The 20,876-nt window shown below is 53.2% G+C and overlaps 1 protein-coding gene across 9 annotated transcripts; it reads right to left on the bottom strand.

The window, feature by feature from the left end:
* Positions 1–2,502: 2,502 nt before the first annotated feature.
* Positions 2,503–19,778, bottom strand: SEZ6L2 (seizure related 6 homolog like 2). 9 transcript variants are annotated; one of them, XM_061208139.1, is made up of 18 exons: positions 19,700–19,778; positions 18,649–18,780; positions 17,674–17,973; positions 17,193–17,332; positions 16,708–16,909; positions 12,144–12,329; positions 11,171–11,339; positions 10,370–10,533; positions 8,439–8,639; positions 7,849–7,987; positions 6,811–7,007; positions 6,497–6,691; positions 4,340–4,531; positions 4,064–4,255; positions 3,543–3,581; positions 3,243–3,360; positions 3,020–3,116; positions 2,503–2,532 (listed from the first exon to the last, which is right to left on the bottom strand). In XM_061208139.1, the coding sequence occupies exons 1-18, from the start codon at positions 19,776–19,778 to the stop codon at positions 2,503–2,505; spliced, it is 2,772 nt and encodes a 923-aa protein (XP_061064122.1). The 9 variants fall into 9 exon arrangements, with proteins under 9 accessions (XP_061064122.1, XP_061064127.1, XP_061064123.1 ...); XM_061208144.1 differs by having other exon boundaries at positions 17,674–17,763; XM_061208140.1 differs by lacking the exon at positions 3,543–3,581.
* Positions 19,779–20,876: the final 1,098 nt, after the last annotated feature.

The following is a 20,876-nucleotide window of genomic DNA, read 5'->3' as shown; positions in this document are numbered from 1 at the left end:
CGCGGGCTCTAGAGCACAGGCTCAGTAGTTGTAGCGCACGGGCTTATTGCTCCATGGCATGTGGGATCTTCCTGGACCAAGGCTCGAACCCGTGTCCCCTGCATTGGCAGGTGGATTCTTAACCACTGTGCCACCAGGGAAGCCCCTGGAATGGCTTTAATTCAGGCAGATATCAACCTATTATCCATCAACCTGTTGGAAGAGATGAGTTCATGGGTCCAGATCCAGCCTCCCAGCCAAACTCCAGCACCTTAAGGTGCCTGTGGCATCTTAGAGGGTCCGCCTCTTCTTCTGAGGAGCCACCCTGGCCACCAGTGTCAGTGTTGAGGTCTCCCCTCCACGTTTTGGAGCCGCATGGCTATGGAACACATCATGCCTGTTACTAACCAGAAGGCAGTGCAGTAGGCTTTGTGACGTTTGCATTTAAATCCCAGTCTGGCCACTTATTGGAGCCTCCTAAGGAAGTCAGTTCACATCTCCCAGCCTCTGTTTCCTTATCTGAAAAATGGGAATAATTGTCCCCGTCTCACAAGGGCCTTGTGAGAGTTAAAAGCATAATGCATACAAAGTGCTCATCACAATGCCTGGCACAGAATAAATGCCAAAAAAACTTAGGCTATTATCAAGATCAGTTTGCCTCGTGTTCTAAAATCCAATCCTCTTTTGAGTGTCCTAAAAATGTTTCATTATATTTAATTAAAAATTTTTAATTAAGGAAAATTCAGTTGATTTGGAGAAAGACTTTAAGACAAACAGGCTGAGGCGTCCCTGGTGGCACAGTGGTTAAGAATCCACCTGCCAATGCAGGGGACACGGGTTCGAGCCCTGGTCCAGGAAGATCCCACATGCGGTGGAGCAACTAAGCCCATGCGCCACAACTACTGAGCCTGCGCTCTAGAGCCCTCGAGCCACAACTACTGTGCCAGAATTACTGAAGCCCACGCTCCTAGAGCCCATGCTCTGCAACAAGAGAAGCCACTGCAATGAGAGGCCCAAGCACCTCAACGAAGAGCAGCCCCCGCTCGCCACAACTAGAGAGAGCCAGCGCGCAGCAACGAGGACCCAATGCAGAAAACAAACAAACAGGCTGTAAATTCCCTATAACGTTCAAAAGTAAAGTAGAAAAGGACACCCATGGGAAACCAAACAAGCTCATTGTTTATGAAAAGCTGCAAATGTAATGCTTGGTAGACACGTAACAGCAAATATGCTTAAAATGCCAAAAAGGACTTCCCTGGTGGCGCAGTGGTTAAGAATTTGCCTGCCAGTGCAGAGGACACGGGTTCGAGCCCTGGTCGGGGAAGATTCCACGTGCCGCAGAGCAACTAAGCCCGTGTGCCACAACTACTGAGCCTGCGCTCTAGAGCCCACGAGCCACAACTACGGAAGCCCGTGCGCCTAGAGCCCGTGCTCTGCAACAAGAGAAGCTACCGCAATGAGAAGCCCGCACACCAAACAAAGTAGCCGCTGCTCGCCACAACTAGAGAAAAGCCCACGCGTAGCAACGAAGACCCAACGCGGCCAAAAATAAATAAATAAATGCCAAAAAGATTGGGGGAAAAAATGGTACACTTGGATGGGTACAAGATTTCTCAAAAGGGGGTTGACTTTTAGGTCAACTGGTCATGAAACAAATTGAGCGCTGTTTGTCACCTGCCAAACACTGAAGGAGGAGAGGCAGCTACTGTCATTTATCGCCCAGCTAGAAGAGCCTGGAAACGCCAAGCCCTGTGGAGAGACTGCTGAGGCCAGGAGTGGGCCCAGCTGGTCCTCCAGAGGCTGAGCCTAAAGTCAGGCTTTTTGACCCCAGGCCAGCCCCTTCAACACTGCCCTGTCTGCAATCTTAAATTTACATCTTTTTCCCCAAGTGTTCCCCTCTCCCCAGCCCTCTTTCCAGAGAGGCCACCATCACCGTCTCCAGTGCTCTGTGACCCACCTTCCCACACCCCACCAGCCCAGTTACAAACGGAGATTTTCTGTTTATTGCTCAAAAACAAAAATCCAGAAGCAAAGGTGGGGAGACTGTGGGTAGGGGACATGGCAGGAAGGGGGTAGGGGCCTTGTCCCAGCTCTCCCCTTCATCCCTCTTCTTCTGACCCTCCAAGGGTCAGAGGTTAGGCCCGGGGACAGAGCATCTGGGAAGCGCAGAGCCTTCATGACCAAGGGAACAGCAGAGCTCTTGGGTAGTCCTTGTGGGATGCCCTGGGCTGGAGGGGCCCCAGGAGTTGCATCAGGGGCTGATTTCCCCTCCTAGGGTCCAAAAGCGGGTAGAGTGAGTGGGCGGCAGGCCCCTTGTTTGGCAACTGAGAAGAGGAGGCTTTGGGCACAGGATGCTGGTTTATTTACTGTAGGGTCCCCAGGGCCATCAAAGCCCCCTCGTGGGACCAGGAGATTATTTACACAGCAGGGAGGAAGGGAGCCAGAGGCCAGGTCCTGTACTCCTTCCTGCCCAGAATGAGGAGAGGAGGGGCGTCCTGGGTCCTGCAGCCTTAGTCTTGGTGTTCAGATGGAAACTTCATACTCTCGTGTATCCTGGAAACAGAGAGATGGCATCAGTCACTAGAATGGGATGGAGGTGGAGGAGGCAGCAAAATGGGAGGAGGCATCCACAAGGAAGGGGAAAGACTGTGTTTTTAAAATAACATTGATCACTGGGAGTTTGGGGACCATGGGATGGGAATGGGGCTGAATCTGGCCAATGGATGTATTTGGTTCATCCTACAGTATCTTAAAGTCACATAAAAATCTAAATTTCTGGATTGTCTTGAACAGTTGGAAGCTCTGGCAGTTGGGCCTAGGTTTCCTCCACGGACCAGATGGGGTACAGGTTTCCCAGTTAGTCACAGCCCTCACCACCCCCGATTGGCCCACCTGACTTGGCTTTGTTCATTGACGTGGCCTTTGTAGGCAGCTGAGTTTGCAATTCCCAAGACAGATATTACAAAGACCCTGAGAGAAGGTTATGGAGTCCCAGGGGAGCTGAGGGATGTGGCACTCCAGGGGTAGGGGAAGGGCTCACCCCAGCTTCATACAGTGGATTGCTGAAGTCTGACTCCACCGTGATGGGGCTGTAGGAATGGGAGCCTGAGAAGCCGAAGAGGGATTTTCCCTGTAGCCTGGGAAAGGAAGGAGATAGAGGGGCTTATCGAGAAGTGAGCCCCCAACCCCCCCTCACCCGGGCTTCTGTGCCAGGCAGGCAGGACGTCTGCCCTGGCCAGCAGCTCCCTGAGTTAGGTACTTACTTGGTGTAGTATATGTAAACGCCACTGCCGAGGACGATGACCAAGCCTAGGGGCAGCAGAATGGCCAAGGCGAGGTTCCCACCCTCTAGCTGCCGTGACGGGTCTGTGGTCTGGGTCACTGGAAGGAGGAGGGGAGGCCAGTGATCTGGGGCTGGGCCCAGCCTTGGGCTCTCCAAGCCTCCTGCCCTGGGCCCTGAACCCTGGGCCTTACCCCACCGGGGGCCTGGCCTCCTGCCCCCGGCCTCTGCCTTGCCCTCCCAACTTGGCCAGGCCTGGGTCTCCACCTGTGCCCTCACTGACCTTCCAGTTTTCGGTTGTCCAGGAGCTCCTCATAGGCCACTGCAGGGAGAGGAGGAGGAGGGGACGGGGTCTGAGCCAGGGAGGGAAGGAGGCTGGGTAGAGGGCCGGGAGCCCAGTGGGGCTGGGCTGGACAGCCTGGATTCTCTGCCCTCTGCTCAACCTAAACTTGATCCTTCCCTTGGGGACAGGGGAGGAATAGTCAGAGCAGGGCCTCGGTCCTCCTCCTCCAGACCCCTGGGCAGTCTAAACCAACCAGGTCTGTAGGATTTGTCAAAAATACAGAAACTGAGACCTATCCAGAGGGCAAGGGACTGCCAAACCAAAGCCCCCTCTACTACTTCCCTTAGGATAATTCCATGACCTTGAACTTCTCCAGGGCTTTTGGCTATACCTCTGAGGATAAGAGCCCATAGGAGGTGAATGGGGAGCTCGGCAGGGTCTCGAATTTGCTACCTGACTTTCCCAGCCCTGTCACATCCTGGACACTGCTGTGCCCCCTCCTGCCCTGCCTGCCCAGGCACCTTTGCAGAGTGGGGGCTGGCTGGTCCACTGTGAGGGGTGGCCGGGCACACAGGTGATGGTGACCTCGCCAATGAGCTCAAAACCCTCATAGCAGAAGAAGCGCAGAGACTCGCCAGCCTGGTAGTGATGCTTGTACAATGTCTGATAGCCATTCTCTGGCACCCCGGGGTTCAGGCACGGCTCATACTTCACTGCAAGGAAGAGGTCAGTCATGGGCCAGCTGCACCGTTGAGCAGGCCACCCAGCCACCCGTCCTAGGGTGTCCCCAGACTCACAGGCGCACTTGGGGACCCGGTCGCTCCACTTGGGTGTGCCCGTGTCCCGGCTGTAGCAGGTAAGCACGGCCGCCCCCTCCAGGCTGTACCCCGGCAGACAGCGGTACTGGACGTGGGAGCCAACAGGAAAGCCGGCATCTGAGGTGGTGCGGTGCCCGTTGGTGATCTCACCAGGATCGGCACAAGTCATGACTGTTGGCAGGAGGGCAAAGTCAGGGGGAGCCAGGGCCTTAAAAGATCTGCCAGAAGCTTAGAGCTGGGAGACGCCTGAGTCGTGGGCCATCTCCTCTGGGCAACACTCCGCACACACCTCCCACTCCTTCCTCAGAATGAACAGAGCAGGAGTTGGAAAACTTAAAATTCAATGTATTTTACATATCAGGTTTCTTCCAGAAAACAGAACGTTTAGGGCAACCTGGGCCCCCATCCTAGGGTGAAATTTGAAGTATTGAACCACTCAACCAGAGCAAACCAGCTAAATCCCAACCGTGTCAGCCCTGCATGGCAAATCATCAGCAGAAGAGCAGCTGCCCTCTTTAGAGGGGCCCAGCCCTCCTGCTCCCCTCATTCCCGTCATCCCCAGCCCATTCTGCTCACTTGTATTGCCTGCCTGGCCTCTGCGGGCATTTGTTTACAACTTCGCTGTGGAAGAATCCCAGTCAAAGCCATTTCTTATATATAGACCTGTGCAAGGCACCTCGCTAAAGTGTTTTACAAACATGATATCATATACCCTGATGATCTCGAGAGGTCAGCGTCACTATCACCTCCCTTGGGGCTCAGGGCTCAGGGCAGTCAAATGACTGGTCTATGGTCACTCAGCCAGGGAGTGGCAAAGCTGAAACTGTTCAGGGTCACAGCCAGGGAGCACTGGGCTGAGATTCAGAGACTTAGGTCTCAGCTCAGCTATAGGCTCCATGTGCTGCCTTGGGCAGGTTCCCTACTGAGTCTTGGGCAGCTGGGCCACGCCCTCTCCCCTCTGGGCCCCGCTTCCATCCCTTCCTGTCCCTGCCCCGTGCTGTCTGGGTTCCAGACAGGACATCCTGTGACTCCTTCCAGGGATGGGGAGCTGTGTCAACTAGAAAGTTTTCCTTGGATCCAGTCCAAATCTGGCTTCCTGAAACTTACCCTCATTGGTCCCACCGTTGCTCCTAGGGGCCAGGTGAAAGACCTACAATCCCATATCCTGGTGACAGGCTTCCAAAAATTTGGAGGAAGTGACAAGATGCCACCCCTTTCTGCTCTTCTAAGAGATAAACTCTCCCAGCTCCTTTGAATGTCACCTTCTCTGTGAAATCTCCTGCCCTATGCCTGGGACAATTAACCCACCCCTCTTCCTACAGCCCTTCTTCATACTTATAGCAACTACTACTTACTCATTGTTTACCTGCACCAGGCACTAACGTGAAAAGCTTTTCATTTGCTTTTCACAATCCTCTATTCCTACTTCACCGAGGAAGAAGCCAAAGCCTCAGAGATGTTAAGTACCTTGCCTGAAGTCACCCAGCGGTTACCACTCTAATATCCTGAATTAAGTATCTGTCCCTGTCCCAGACTGTGAGCTCTGTCAGGGTAGGGAGAGTCCCCAACACCTCCGCATAACTCCAGCCCCAACACATCATGGGACTTTAATAACTGAATTAAAATAAACCGAGTTCTCTGACGAGCCTAGGCCCCTGCAAAGTGACTCCCCATAATGTCAAGGGTTGGGGACTGAGAGACTGGAGCAAGGCCTAGAACAAGAAAAGAGATGATGGGGCAGGCGGTGGGGGCGGCGAGGGCAGGGGGGCGGGACTCAGACTGGGCAGAGGCAGGGCCAGGAGACGATGGGGGAGGAACCCAGAAGAACCAGGTTCAGGACCCAGAACAGTGCAAGAGAGAGGGATGCAGCCCTGGGAAGATGAGAGTGGGGACCAGAGGGGACAGTTTCGGGACACCGAGGAACAGAGGAGTGGAACCCACTGGACATATGGTTGGGGCCTGAGGAAGATCTAGGCAGGACCTAGAGCGAAGGGATGGGTCCAGACAGAACAGGGGCGGGAAGAAGAAGATACGGAGGCGGGGCGCAGAGGGGATGGGCGGAGTCCAAGCAGAGCCGTGAAACCCAGGTGGGCAGGGGCGGAGCCACGAGAAGATTGGGGCGGGGCCCGGGCTCACTCTTTTGGCAGGCGGGTGGCGCTGCGCTCCAGGACAGGTCCCACTGGCAGGTGAGAATGTCCGACCCAAGCAGCTCATAGCCAGGCTCGCACTGATAAGTAAGCACAGTGCCCCGGATCAGGTCCCCGTGGGAAGCCGTCCTCCAGCCCCATTCCGGGGGCGGCAGCTCGGGGCACGTGTCGTTTCTCGGGACCTCTGCAGGGGAGAGACGGCGAGTTTGGAGGCTGTCCTGCGACCCAGGGCGCCCTTCCAGCCTCGGGGGCCTCTCTGACCTGCAGGACCCCTTCTCATCTCGGGACCCTAGGCCTCGGTACCTTTGAAGTGCAACACGAAACCCTGGCCCAGGCCCGGGTTTGGGGGTCCGGGCGGTGCCTGGAACTGCAGCGTGAGGTCGGGCCCAGAGGAGAGGAGGCGGCGGCGCGGTTGAGGCCCTCGCAGCTGGGCCAGGACTCGGGCGCTGGGACCGTCCCCGTCGAACAGCGTCAGCATATCCCCTTCGCGCACATTCAAGCTGCAGGGAGTGGGACCAGATATGGGGGCTGGGTTACGATCGGCCCCCCTCCCATCTGGTTCTGCCCAATAACTAACTCAGCTCATTAGCAACCTTACCTACTCTCCAGTCCCACCCTACATTCTCCTATCCCAGGTCTCAGTTTGGATCAATTATGGGCTTCTCCTCCACGCTAGTCGCTCCAGGTTCCATTTGGTCTGTGGCTCCTCCTGGTTCCTGCTTCCCAATCCCCAACCCTGATCATTGTTGACGCCTCCCACTTCCCAGTCCCTCCTCCATCACCAGGTGATGCACAGACAGGCTCAGCTCCAGCTCTGACCAGTCACAGACCATGCTCATTACCACCCAGCCCAACTCAAGGCCCCAACTGAATACATGCTTTTTGAGCCATGCCCACTTCTGGTTCTGTCCAGGCACATGACCACCTCACACCAAAGTAGCTCACTGGATTTCCCCCACACCCATGTCCACCTTGTGTGCTGCTGCTGATGCAACAGCTTGGGCCTGGGTCCCTGGAAATCACTCCAGGGGGGCCTCAGAAACAGCCAAAGAGTGAGACTTCAAACCAGAGCCCCTTTTTCACAATAGTCCCTGAGGAAGGCTGCATTACCCCATTTACTTGTCCAAGGTTGCCTGACCAATAAGTGATTTGTACCTGGGTCTACCTGACGTCCCACACCCCCATCCTGAATCCTTAGCCACTTCTTTCATCCGAACATATATTCACTGACTCTCGTGTAGACGCTCGAGCCAGCCAGGATCAGAATGCAGGCCAGTGCATTGTCATACCACACTTGGCTGAGCCCACACCCACTGCACCCTCTGCAGTACCCAAACATACATCTCAACTTGGAGCAAGATGCGCTTCTCTTCCTGGACATGCAGACCCCACACGCAATCTTGGCCGGGGCTATAGCTCTGGGGCCAATCCGGAGAGAGGACCACACCAGCTGGCTCTGACAGCTCCCCTCCACACATGGCTAGGATAGAAAGGGTGTCAGATTCAGGACCCAGGTGGGCATGCAGTCTCTATTTCGCTACGATCCTCACCACTCCCAACTGTGTGCACCAGACTGCCTCCCTGGTTTCCTATTATCTATTACCCACCTGATTCTTGCCACGCCTAGTCCTGTTGTGTCCAATCCCCAGCTCCAGTCTTAACTAACCCCGCCCAGTCTCCAGCCTAAGCATCACCACCCAATCCATGACTTAGCCCAACTCCAGTTTTAGCTCTTGAAGATATTTGGATTATGACCCCTGAATTCTGTAACAAGCCCATCAACTACTCAGCTAAGAAAACTAAGCCTCTGAAAGGGACAGGGATTGATCCTGAGTTTACTAGGTTCTCCTTCCCGAACGGCCTTCCTAGGATCCCCAGCTCAGGGGGTAGTCTGTAAACTGAAGGATGTCCTGAGGAGGTGGAGGGCTCACCCTTGCAGGCTGGCTCTGTGTCGTTCCAGTGGGGTTCTGTGGGATCCACACATTCGATGGCATTGGGGGGGCCAGGGGGCTCCAGGGCATATCCTGGGAGGCACGAGAAGGTGGCCAGTGCCCCTGGGCGGTACTCAGGGTCCGTGGTGGTGACATTGCCATGTGCCAGGAAGGGGGCAAAGCAGCGATCTTCCTCAAAGGCTAGAGAGGAATCAGTCACAGGAATTAAGCATTAGGACAGGCCTCCAGGGATCTCAGACTGGGGAACCAGGCTGAATTCCAGTGTGGTTTGGCCCCCCAGTGGGCTATTTAAAATGGAATGCCCTTGGGCTTAGCTTTCACTCTCCAGTCTCCCCCAAACCCTAACATTCCTCATTCACATGTTTATGTTAGCTCCCCAGCCTCTGGACAGAAACCCCAAGGTCAGTCAAGTCCCAGCCACTATTCTACAGATGAGGACACTAGGTCCACAGACAAAAAGCCACTTGCTCCATGTCACACAGTAGGGCAGTGGCAGAACCAGACCTCAAGCCCAGATTCCTTGATTCCCAGCCAGAGACACTTGGCTCTGGAAGCTGCAATGGAATGGGGGGAAATGGTGCCTTTGGAGACCTGGCTCATGTAGGTGTGTTCGCTCCTCAAAAATAACCGTTGGTTTCTGATCAACCCTGATTATCCATACTGTGGCTAGAATCCAAAAGTGAGGCAAACACAAAAGCTACTCAGTTTTAACTTTGGTCTAAGTCAGCAAAAAAATTAACATTTGTGGAGTGTTTTAGTTTTTGCCCATCTGATCATATCTTAGACTCAGGTAAGGCTCAGGTGCCTATGATACAGAAAGAGTCTGAAGCCCATGGAGCAGCAGTGGCCCACAACTATGGAGGCAGGCCTCAAACCTAGAAATTCTCTTTGCACTCTCAGAATCTAAAATGCAATTTATTTTTCAGATCCACTGTTCTGTTTCACCATTACTTAACCTGATAAGGTGTCATGTCCAAATCCTATGCATCCATCAGGGCCAAGTGCCAATTCCCTTTCTCCCTTGATTCATACCAGAAACTAGCCCCTCCCATCTCTGAGCATTTTACTTTCTTTGTCTCTTTCCTGCTACTGTTTACACAAATCCTCTGCTCCAGCCACAGTGAAACTCTCTGCTTCCCAAACATATCAGGCTTTTCTCTGCCTCTTTACTGTTGCTCACACTGTTCCTTTCACCTGAGATGCTCATTCCCTATCTTCCTCTTTTAAAAGTCTCTCTATCCTGTAAGTCTCAGTTCAAACACCTCCTCCCATGATCACTGCATTCCTTCCTTCCTACCTATGCAGCATCCAGCCCCCTTCGTCTGTTAACAGCACTCCTATTTTCATTTTGGGTCACATGTCCTCCCCACTTCCAGTCCATGAGATTCAGTTGGAGCCAACCAGGGATGGCCATGTGATGTGGATCTGCCAATCATAACACCACCTGCCCCTAGCTACAGTGATTGGCTCAGGCATAGATAGATGACCTAAGCCAGGACAATGAAAGCCTTTCCTGGCATTTTTGTTAAAGCTCTTAGGAAAGTGGTATGCTTTCTCTCTTTCTGATGGAGTTACTAAAGTTGTTGGTATGTAAATCTGTAACTGCTAGGTACACAACAGACTGAGAGTCTGCCTGAGAATGAAGCCAACCAAGAGGAAAGAATGAAGAGATTTAAGTAACTGGTCTCTTGGCTGTGTACCTGGATCCAGCCACACCTGAAGCTTAAGTAGAAAAGACCACCTCAGGGAATTAGAATGTGTCCTTGTCGATTTGGGATGGGGAGACAAGTCAGTTTTCAGGAATCCAAACGTGGAGATAAGCAGAGATGGATTATGTGCTTGTGACCATGCCTGGGCGTCAGGAAGAGGGGAAGGTGCGGCAGTTGGGGCCCCGGGGGAAGGGCAGTTACCTTCAAATCGGAGGCTTAGCAGCAGGGGATTGGCAGGTGTCTCTGAAAGCAGCTCCACATAGAGGGACTGGGCATCACTGATGAGACCCCGCTCTGGGACATCATCCATGTCCGAGTCATAGATCACCGGGGATAGGGGACTGCCCCCTGAGCGCACCATCAACCTGGGATGGACAGAGGTGGCCAGGAGCTCAGCTTCGCCTCAGAAGCTGCCTCACCTCTTGCCTGCTCTCCTAACCTAATTTCGTAGCTATTATTTTCAAACATTAACTATATGCCATGTACTTTTCTAAGATTTTACACAGTTTATCTCACTTAATTCTCACAAGATCCCTTGAGTTAGATACTGCTATTATCCCTCATTTTATAGATGAGAAAATTGAGGCACAGAAAGAGTAAGTAACCTGTCCAGCTACACATAGCAACTAATGTCAGAGCTGGGATACCAGTTTGTTAGATAAAGAGTGAGAATAATGATGACAATGATGGCAAACACATTTATAGTGCTTACTGTGTGCTAGGCACCATTCCAAGCACTTTACATATCTTAATGCATTTGTCTTCACAGAAACCTTAAGAGGGGGGTACTATTATCTCCATCTACAGATGAGAAAACTGAAGCACAGAGAGGTTAAGTGATTTGTCTCAGTTTGCACAGCTATACTGCCTAAGAAAGGGGAAGGACTAACCTGCATTTGACATAGATCCCAACTGGGATTCCCCCCCGTCTGTCTGACTGTCTACTGCAGCCTCCCTATTTCCTTGAAGTGAGGACCTCTGACGCAAGGCCCAGACCCTCACCGGTCATTGTCCTCATCCAGGGAGACTCTCTCAAAGTGCAGGTGCAGCCGGCGTCCCTCAGCTGCTTCGATGACCCAACGGCAGGTGAGGTTGGGCCCTGCAGCTCCCCCAGGCTCAGGGGACACGATGCGGCCAAGTGTAGCATTGTGGATGGTGCCACCACAGGATGCTGTGGACGGTGCAGGGGGGCAGGTTAAGGTGACTTGTCCTTTTCCCATCTGCAGAGCTATTGCACCCACACCTTTGCCTGGGACCTGGCCTTGGGATGACCTCTGCCCTACAGGCTCACCCCCAGGACTTTTTTCAGGCCACTACCAGGTGAGGAACCAGCCTTGGAATAGAAAAACCCTAGGATGGACACCCCCCCCCCCAGGATGGAGATTCCATCAAAATGAAGACTCCCCAGACGTGGACACCCTGAGGTGGGGAGTTATGGGGAAGTCCCCCAAACTGAAGCTCTCAGATGGAAAATACTCAGGATAGGATCCCAGAATGAAGACTCTCCAGGATAGACACCCCCAGATATAGACCCCAAGAATGGTTTCCTCTAGGATGAGGAGTCTCCAAAAGCAAGGGACCTCCAGAACGGTGACTCCCCAAATGGGAACCCTCCAGGAATTCCCTGGTGGTCTATTGGTTAGGACTCTGCGCTTCCACTGCAGGGGGCACAGGTTTGATCCCTGGTTGGGGAACTAAAATCCCACAAGCCATGTGGCACAGCCAAAAAAAAAAAAAAAAAAGGGAACCCCCCCCGAGGTGGCACTTCCCCAGATGGAGAGACCCCCCAAGGATGGAGACTCCAAGGATTGAGACCCTCAGGGTGAAGAGCTCCAAATGGAGACCCCAGGATAGGGACTCTTCAGGGTAAAAACCCCTTCAAGATGGGTGTTCCCAAAGATAGAGACCCCCAAGGTAGGACCCTCCACTGGGGCTCCCAGGACAGAAAACCACACCTATTGTGGTAGAGACTCACCCATGCAGCTGGGGGGTTCACTGCTCCAGGCTGGCCGGGTACCATTGAGGCAGATGAGGGTCTCCTCACCCTGCAGCTGGTAGCCCGAATCACAGTGGAAGGTGGCAGTGCCTCCAGGGTGAAGGTCTGTCACACTCACATCCCCATGGGCTGGCCGGGGAGGGAAGCCGCAGCTCAAGAGGTAGGCTGGATCAGGCAGAGCAGGAGAAGGAGGATTCACTCTCCCAGGCCATCCTCTCTCACTGGTTCCCTAGCGTTTCCTCCCCTCTTTCCAGGTCCCCCTCACCCTCCAGGCCACAAACTGGCTCCATACTGGAGTCCTTACATGGACACACTGTCTCATGAAGAGGTAATGTCAACATCCCTTATCTCCCCTAATCTTTGTAATTTACCCACTTTGGCCCCCATTTTATAGATGAGAAACCTGAGACTCAAAGAAGTTTTGGACCCTAGCACGCATTTACTGTGTGAACTCAGGCAAATCAGTTGACCACTCTGAACCCCATTCAGCTCTAATAATAGCAAATAGTATTTGCAGAGCTTGTTCAGCTTCCAAAATGAGTTCACACAGTGCTTTTGAGGTAGTCAGAGAAAGGCTGTGACCCACTTTCCAGATGTGGAAATTGAGGCTCCAAGTTATTAAGTGCCTCATATCATTTTCTCCCCTCCACACACACAGACTTTCTTCCACTGAGGTGTCACTGTGGTATTATACCCTCAGCTTTCATCCAGAGGACTCACAAGAAACTCCTTTAGAAACCGACGATTCTGTCATTAAAGACCTTAATACCCAGTGTCCCCTAAATGAATCCCCCAGTGAAAGTGAAGTGCTAGGGAAAGCTTTGATTTCCTTAAGGAACTGGTTTATCTTTTTTCCTGCAATGAGAACTGTGTAATCTCTCTTTTCATACTGGCTGCTAGGAAGCCCAGAACCAGGTTGAGGCTTGTCCCTAGTAACAATGGCTTGTCCATCCACATTCTATTTTTTTCAAATTTAATAAGCATTATCTGGTGCCAATTTTTCTCTTATTCTTTTTTTTTTTTTTGGCCGCGCTGCACGGTTTGTGGGATTTTAATTCCCCAACCAGGGATCGAACCCTGGCCCTTGGCAGTGAGAGCGTGGAGTCCTAACCACTGGACTGCCAGGGAATTTCCTCTTACTTATTCTATTTAATCTTATTGTTTGCATTCTTTTTTGAAAGCCTCCTGAAATTCTTGCGGAAACATATGAGATAAAACAAACAAATAGAAAGTGACTTGGTAATCAGTGATAGACTCTGAACTTGATCCTGACAGAGCTCTGTGTGTCTGTTTAAGACTAGGCAGAGTTCATTAAGAAGGGCTTCCTGGAGGAAGTACATCGAAGCTGGGTCTTGTACGAGGGGCAGGCTCTGATTAGCGGAGGGTCCAGCTTGCCTGGGCCTTTGCTTTTTCTGACTCTCCAGTCCTGAGTGATTCTGTAAGAGACCTGGTCTCTCCCTGTTTCAAAATTCAACAAGCATTTCCTTGGCTGGGTCCTAGGGTCAGAGGTGAAAAAGACTGAGGCCTTGCCTTCAGGAGTTCATGGTCTACTAAGATAGACATAAAAACAGTCTTTTAGAACACAGGGATTTGGGAATTCCCTGGCGGTCCAGTGGTTAGGACTTGGCGATTTCACTGCCGGGCAGGGGTTCAATCCTTGGTCAGGGAACTAAGATCCTGCAAGCCGAGCAGTGGACAAAACAAACAAACAAACAAAAAACAAACCAAAAAACCCCACAGTGATTTGAATAAACTTTAGCCTCTGTGATGGCTCTCCACGACCAACAGAATCAAGTCTGAATGCTTTAGATTGACATTCAAGCCCCTTCCACAACTGGTTCCAGCCCAGCCCATCCAGCTTCAGTTCTCAGCACCCATGGCCCATATATCTTACACGATACAGTTTTGTGACTCTTTACAGTCCCACTTCCATATTTTTCCACACAATTTCCCCTACCTGAGAGGCTCTCTTTTCACTTTTTCTCATCTTTCAAGGAGTAACTTAAGTACCACCTCCTCCAGGAAGTCTTCCTGACCCCTCCCCTTTCCCACAGAGTTAGTTTTTTTTTTCTTTTTGCCTATACACAATCCACATGCATAATTTTATCATCACATTAACACCTGCCTATTGCCATTGTGAGACTGAATCAAATGTTTTTTATTTTGTCTCCTAAAAACCTAGCCTAGCTGATCAATTGACGCCGCCAAGAGGCAATGTGGAACAGTGCAAAGAGCACTGGATTTGGAGATGGGCAGACCTAAGTTCCAGTTCTAGTTTCACAACTTATTAGCTGTATGGCCTTGAGCAGGTGACTTCACCTGTAGGGCCTTTCATCTGTAAATGGCAATAACAATTCCTATCATTGAGGATTGGCCTTAAAGAAAAGAAACCTGGAATCAAGCACCTGGAACATAGAAAGTACTCAGAAAATGTTAATCGCCCGCCCCTCAGCTTCAATTAATAAATGACCAGGGGTCAGGGACTTGGGGATCTGACTTCTGACTCTGCAATGAATTTGCTGGTGGCTGAGCAATCCACATAAGCTTTGAGGCTTTGTCTTCCTCTCAGAGATGGAGTTGACAATGGCCACCCCCAGGGCTGCTGTGAGAAGCAACCAAAACAAGAGTTGGTGAAAGAGTTTTGTAAATGGGAACGTTTGCTGGACTTGGGGTGAGGGTTGATGGAGCCTTTGACCTTCCAGAGAAGCTAATGAGGCCACTGTAGACTGGAGGGCCCAGCTAGTGCAAATTGGGAAGGGCTTAAACAGGGCCTCCGTCCCAAAGGTGCCTGGAGAAACCGCAGAGCAGGGAAGACCGAGGCAGGTAATGAAGGCCCATTTATGCAATAGCCCTGCTTCCTCAAATGTTCCAGTTCGTCTAAAGAGTCCTATTTTCAATGCCCTAGGGAAGTGGCTGCTTAAAGGAGCCAGCAGGAAGACATTCTATAATATCTGAAGCCCAGCCCTCAGCCCTGGGCCTTCAAGGCATGCCCTTGCTCCCCAACAACCGGGCCCTGACCACCAACTACATGTCCCCCAGCTCACTGGTCTCTCCACGAGTAGGTCTGCTGCTGGGCATCTCCACCGTGCATGCCTTACCTCCTGGGGCAAGTCCAGAGCAGAGGCCTCAGGAGAGGCTGGAGAGTGTGTGAAGAAGGGATACGGGTTGTCTGTGTCCTGGATAAAGTCACAAGGGATCTGGTGTCAGCAGAGCTCACAAGCGGGCAGCAAGGCCATGAGGTGAAGTGAAGGGGACACTGGCCCAACACACAGTTCCCTCTCTGTTTCTGAGCAAAGGAAGGGACTTTGGAGACGGCAGCAGTGTCTGGAATGGGACCTTGGCCTGGGCCCCTTGCCTCATGCACACGTGTATGCTAGAATGTACATTGCATCGTGGGAAGGTTTCCATACACACAGGCAAATATAGATGCACACGTGTGTGTAGGCTGTCTGTGGGTGGGTGCTTGCGAATGCAAGCATGCGCAGATACATCCCCTCTTTCCTACCCCCAGAAGTCAGCAGGATCTTTTTAGGTCACAAATCTGAGGCTGTCACTATCTTGCTTAAAACATTTCAAAGTGTCTCCTCCTCCCCTGCAGGATAAAGTAGTCCGAGGACTCCTCACTGAAGCTGGTAAGGCCCTTTGTCATCCAAATCCAACCTACCTCCCAGTCTAGCCTCTTAGCCTACTTCCCCACCACTTTCTGTGCTTTACTGTAATAGCAATGACTGACATTTTCGAGCCCTCACTGTGTACCAGACACTATTTTAAGCACTTGACGTGTATTGATTCATTGGATCTTCCTAATAATACCACAAAGTAAGTATTATGATCCCCATTTTTCAGATAAGACAATGCGGCACAGAAAGGTTAAGTAACTCACCCCAGGTCACACAGCTAAGACAATTCTATCTTCCATGCTGAATTACCTCAACTCCTCAAGGGGGTCACATTTTTTTCTCCTCTCTGGGTCTTGGAATGTGTTTTTCCATCCATCTAGACATCTGCCTTCCTCTTTCTCTCCCTCCCACCCTTCCCCTCGCTAATTCATCTTAGGTGTCAGCTTAGTCATCACCTCCTCCAAGGAGGTGTCCCCATATTCCTTATAGGGGAAATTCAGGTCCCTTTGACATTTGTTCTCTCTGACAGTAGTTCCTCCATCATAGGGAAGGGGGTCCTTATCTCACTGAATTATAATCATCCTGATTATTTGTCCACCTCCCTACCTAGATTCTGAGTTCCCTTTACATCTGGCTTGTTTATTCCTCTCCCCAAGGATAACACAGGGCCGGTATGAAGTGGGCACTCAATAAACATTTGCTGAGTGAATGGATGAATTGTCACTTGGATGTGTGCACACCCAGGCACAGGTCTGTGAGTGTGTGAGATAAGTGTGTATAGGTCTCCTCCAAGGATTCTGCCCCCCATGGTCCTAGTCAGGAGGAAAAGGCCCCAACATTACCCTGTGCTTAGAAGGCTCCTGAAGATGTTCCCTGTGCCCAGTGTGGCCCCTGCCCTCCCACCAGCACTCCGAACTCCTCACCCTGATAGTGGATCCTGAAGCCACCACCCCTTGGGACCCGTGGGCTCTGGAAGTGCAGGAGCAGCCTGTTGGTTGGACTCCGAAGGACCTGTCCTTCTCCCAGCATGGAGGAATTAGCCAGGAGTCGGGGGGCCAGGCCTGGGGACCCCCCACCAGCCAGCACCAGGAGTTCCTCCTCCCGAGACAGGTTCAGCGTCTGCACCTAAAGAAGCCAGACCCAGACCCGCCAGGGAAGTCAGCCGGGGTGTGTGTCCCCCTAAGCTCCCCCGCCCCTTGCCTTCCTTTTCCCTATATGTAGCAGACCAAGAACCACGGTAACGTTGGCCAAGTTGTAGAACTTTAGGAGAGTCTGTGAGATCCTCAGAAAATAGGTCCATCTGAGTCAGAAAACAAGTTCTCTGGCTCCTAGGCCAAACCCGTGCACACCCCTGGGCCCGGAGGGAAGGGCTGGGAGGTTTCACAATCATATGCTTAAGTCCAGTTACCTGGATCTCAATGCCGTAGCCAGGGTAGACATGGATGCTGTACGTGCAGTCCAGGAGCCCCAAGGTGCGGCTGGCCGCGCTCCCTAAATCTGGAGACTCCACGTGCCCTTCACCTTCGGAGATGTTGTTATTACACAGAACTAAAGAGATATAAGTGCTGGGGTTGAGAGAATCTCTGTGTTCTTGCCCTCCCAGCCAAGTAACCCTGGGGGTCCTCATCTGTCTTCTCCCCAGCACCCCTCACCATCTTTATCCAATGCTCACTCTCCCATCTGTGCCCAGAACTCCCTTCCTCAACTGTCGTAAGAGATAAAACACATAGAACAGTGCTGGCACATAGGAAGGGTGTATCAACGCTAGCCTTTACTATAATTAAGCAGAAGCCCCTCTCCCATCTAGACCCCTTCTTCCACACGTTCCCGGCAGCCTCTCCCCCATCCACACCTTCCTCTTCTCCCACATCCCCTTTCAATCGCCTCACCTGGGCTGGTCACCGTCGTGGTGACAGTTGTCGTGGTGATGATGGTGGTCGTGGTCTCCTCCTCTCCTCCCTCAGGCCCGAGGGGCGGGCCTGGGGAGGCGGGACCGGGAAGGGGCGGGGTCGTAGTTCCTGGGGGCGGGGTCAGCAGCTCCGGCGCGGTGGGGCCTGCCCCCCTGCCCCCCTTAGGGGTTACGGCTGTTGTCAGAGGCCCTGTGCCCGGCTCAGTGGCCCGTGGCAGGGAGGGTGCTGCAAGAGTCTGGCCGGCTGGAGGGGTGGCGAGTGTGGGGTCTGGATCAGATCCTGGGACAGTGCGAGGGAAGTCAGGGAACAGGAGGAGCACATTGATGGGCCTTGGTTGGGGAGCAGGGCTGAGAGAAACTGCGAGTTCCCCACTGAACCCAAAAGACCTCCCTCACGAGGCGCAGGCCCCCCACCTCTCCCTTCCCCACCCAAACTCCCCCCCTCCTCCCAAGGCTTCCACAGCCTGCCCTCCACCCCCTTCTTTTCTTCTCTCTGTCCAGGCCCTTCCACTCTGACAGTCTCCTTGAGCTTCTCTCTCTGTCCCCCCATTCAGATCTGGCTCCCTCTCCTGGTTACCCCTTTCTCTTTCCTCTTTTTCTTTTGCACTCTCTAGAACTCTTGGTCTATGTTTAGTATTCTTATCCCTCTCTGATTTTATGATTCTAGATCTACTAATCTCTGCATTTCTCTCTCTTTCTCTGTCTCTTTTCCACTCTATCTCTGATTCTGGTTCTCTGAATTTCCATCTGTCTTTCTCTCTGTCTATTTTTCTGTGCTGTTTCTTGATCATTCTACCTCAATTTCTCTGGCTCTCTGACTGTCTACGTCCAGTTTTGACTCTCTCAAACCATCTCTCTCTGTCTCTCTGAATTTCACTGGCCTGGCTCCCCATCTCCCTGAATTAATGTCCCTCCCTCTGCCTCTATGTTGCTCCTGCCACTCTGGGGGCCTCACCCGGCAGGTAGCCCATTTCTGGGCCTCTCCTCAGCAGGGCCCCATGGAGCAGCTCCGCCAAGGCCTCAGGGGCTACGGTGGGGGTCTCATTTCCAGGCTCCGGCAGTGCCTCCTCCTCCTTCAGGGGCAGACCTGGGAGATGAAGTTGTTCGAGCTCTTCCACTGCCCCACATTCCTTCCTTCTCCAGAAAGATCTTTTCCAGAGCTCTTATTCTCTCCTCAGTCAGCTGGGCCAGCAGGAGCTCAGAGGGTCCCAGACTGGGCTGAGAGCCAAGATTGAAGGAGGGGCTCCCAGCTGCCCATCACACTCCTACCCCTTCCTCTCTCCCTTTTCCCCCAGGCTGGGTGGGCCTTCGGTGAGCACCTCGGACAGCGCCAGCAGGGCAGAGAAGAGGCAGGGCGCTACCTTCATTTTCCCCTCGGTGATGCTCTCCCCTCAACCCCGGGGCTCTGAGGAGGGTCTGGCAGCACCTCCCAGCCCTTGCTTCTGCAGTGTCCAGCTTTCTCTCTGGGTTTCTGTCTCTGCAGTGTGGTCCTCCCTCCCTTCCTCCCTCTCTTTCTCTGCAGTCTCTGCCCCCTTCCCTGGAGTCTTGCTGGGGGGTCAGAGTTGGGGATTGAATATCTGGCCTCTGAGCACTGCCTCTGTTCATCTGTCTTTGTCCATACGTCCAAGAATATTTGTGTGTGCTGCGCCTGGCATCTCTCCCGGCACCTCCATCTCCCACCCAGGTACCCGGCCTGCTTCTGCCGCCTCCGCAGACATTCCCACCCCCCCCCCTCCGCCCCGCCACAACGACCCCAGCCCTTCTTCCTGGATTTAACCCCTGAGACGCTGCTAAAAGCTCCCCTCATTAATTTCCCCAACTCCTCAATATACGGGGTTAGGGGCTCCAGGTGCAAGCTGGAAAGCCCTGGCTTGCCCCTTCTCCGTCAGCTGTGCCCCTCCCCTCCCCCAGGAGCTCAGAAGGCGCAGGATGTTCGGAGAAAGGAAGGTATAGGACCCCGCTGGGGGCCTTCCCGGGGGCCCACCGCCACGCACCCAAGTCCTTACCCTGAATCCAGGGACAGCTCAGCAGAATTAGGAACAGCAGCTGGGGAGGCGGCGGATGCTGGGCCCTGGGAGTCCGCATGGCGACTCACACCAATTTCTCTCCTCTGCGCCTCTCCTAAATAATCTAGCTGTCACCTTTCCTCCGTCTTCTTTTATCTTTCCTATTAATTTTTTTTTTTCCTACTGGCAGTTAGCAAGGGAGACAATGTCTCTGCCTTTGGGATGGAGGGGCAGAACTGGGCTGGGGGTCGCCTGGAGCCCACCCCTCTTTGGCCAGTCTCCTCTGTCCTCTGCTCTCCGGTCTGCGGGAGAGGGGGCGCGGCTCCGGCTGCAGCGGGTGGGGCCAAGAAGGGCGAAGGAGCTGGGTCGCCTGGGTTACCCTCTGGCTCAGGCACCTGGGTCCGCCAGGCTGGCTGGATTCTAAGCTGGGGAAGTGGGTCGAGGCAAAACAGCTTCCGGGGACCTAGGGTGGGGTCGAGGATAGGGAGGGTCCCTACTGTGCTCTAGTGGGGCTTGGCGGGAGAGGAGGGGGCTGCAGAACCTGGAGAGCCGAGGCTCGGGCACTGGAGCTGCGGGAGGGAGAGCTGAGAAAGGTGTCAAGCCCACGTCAGATCCTGGGGACGGGCGAAGGGAGGGGCTTGGGATTTATTTGGGGGCTGTTGGGGGAGGGAGGAGGAGGAAGTGCAGATGGAGGAAGGAGGGACCACATGAGCCAGGGTCGTAATCCTCATTCCCGCGGCCCCTAGGGGAAGCGAAGGCAACTCTGGTCCCAGCAGTAATTATGCCCCCTCCCCCAACCATTCCAGCACATTTGGAAACTGAATGTTCTCTTCCCAGAGTGTCGAGGGGCAGCATAGCTGGGTTGGCGCTTGCTCAGCGCCCCCAATATGCCCCCGGCCCACTTCCAGACCCTTTCAGAGAAGCTCATGTGGAATGCGCTTCCTCCTCCTCCAGAAGAATGACAAGTTCCTACGTTTGTGAGAAGTCTAAGGGGTGACAGGCCAGGATCTGGGGAGGGGAGATCCTTCCCCTTACGTACAACATGACCCCAGCCAGCTGCCTGGCGGCTTCAACTTTGATTTTTTTTCTCCTGGCCTCATCTCGCAAGACCGCTGGAGAGCCCTTTTCAGCACCACCAGAAAGGACAGCTCTTCTCGGCCCCGCCTGAGATGGCCCG

This window comes from Eubalaena glacialis, chromosome 13, assembly GCF_028564815.1.
Source record: "Eubalaena glacialis isolate mEubGla1 chromosome 13, mEubGla1.1.hap2.+ XY, whole genome shotgun sequence".
Taxonomy (NCBI): Eukaryota; Metazoa; Chordata; class Mammalia; order Artiodactyla; family Balaenidae; genus Eubalaena; species Eubalaena glacialis.
Note: the sequence above shows the minus strand (reverse complement) of the source record. Positions and strands in the feature narration are given on the sequence as shown.

Bases quoted from the DNA above. Each gene is read 5' to 3' on its own strand.
- SEZ6L2 (XM_061208139.1), bottom strand. From the start codon at position 19,778: ATGCGGACTCCCAGGGCCCAGCATCCGCCGCCTCCCCAGCTGCTGTTC. The intron at 11,340-12,143 runs GTGAGTCTCTAC...CACCGTCCACAG, and splicing joins TGAACCCCCCAGCTGCATGG to CATCCTGTGGTGGCACCATC. The intron at 3,582-4,063 runs GTGCCTGGGCAG...CTCTCCCTGCAG, and splicing joins CCAGCCCCCACTCTGCAAAG to TGGCCTATGAGGAGCTCCTG.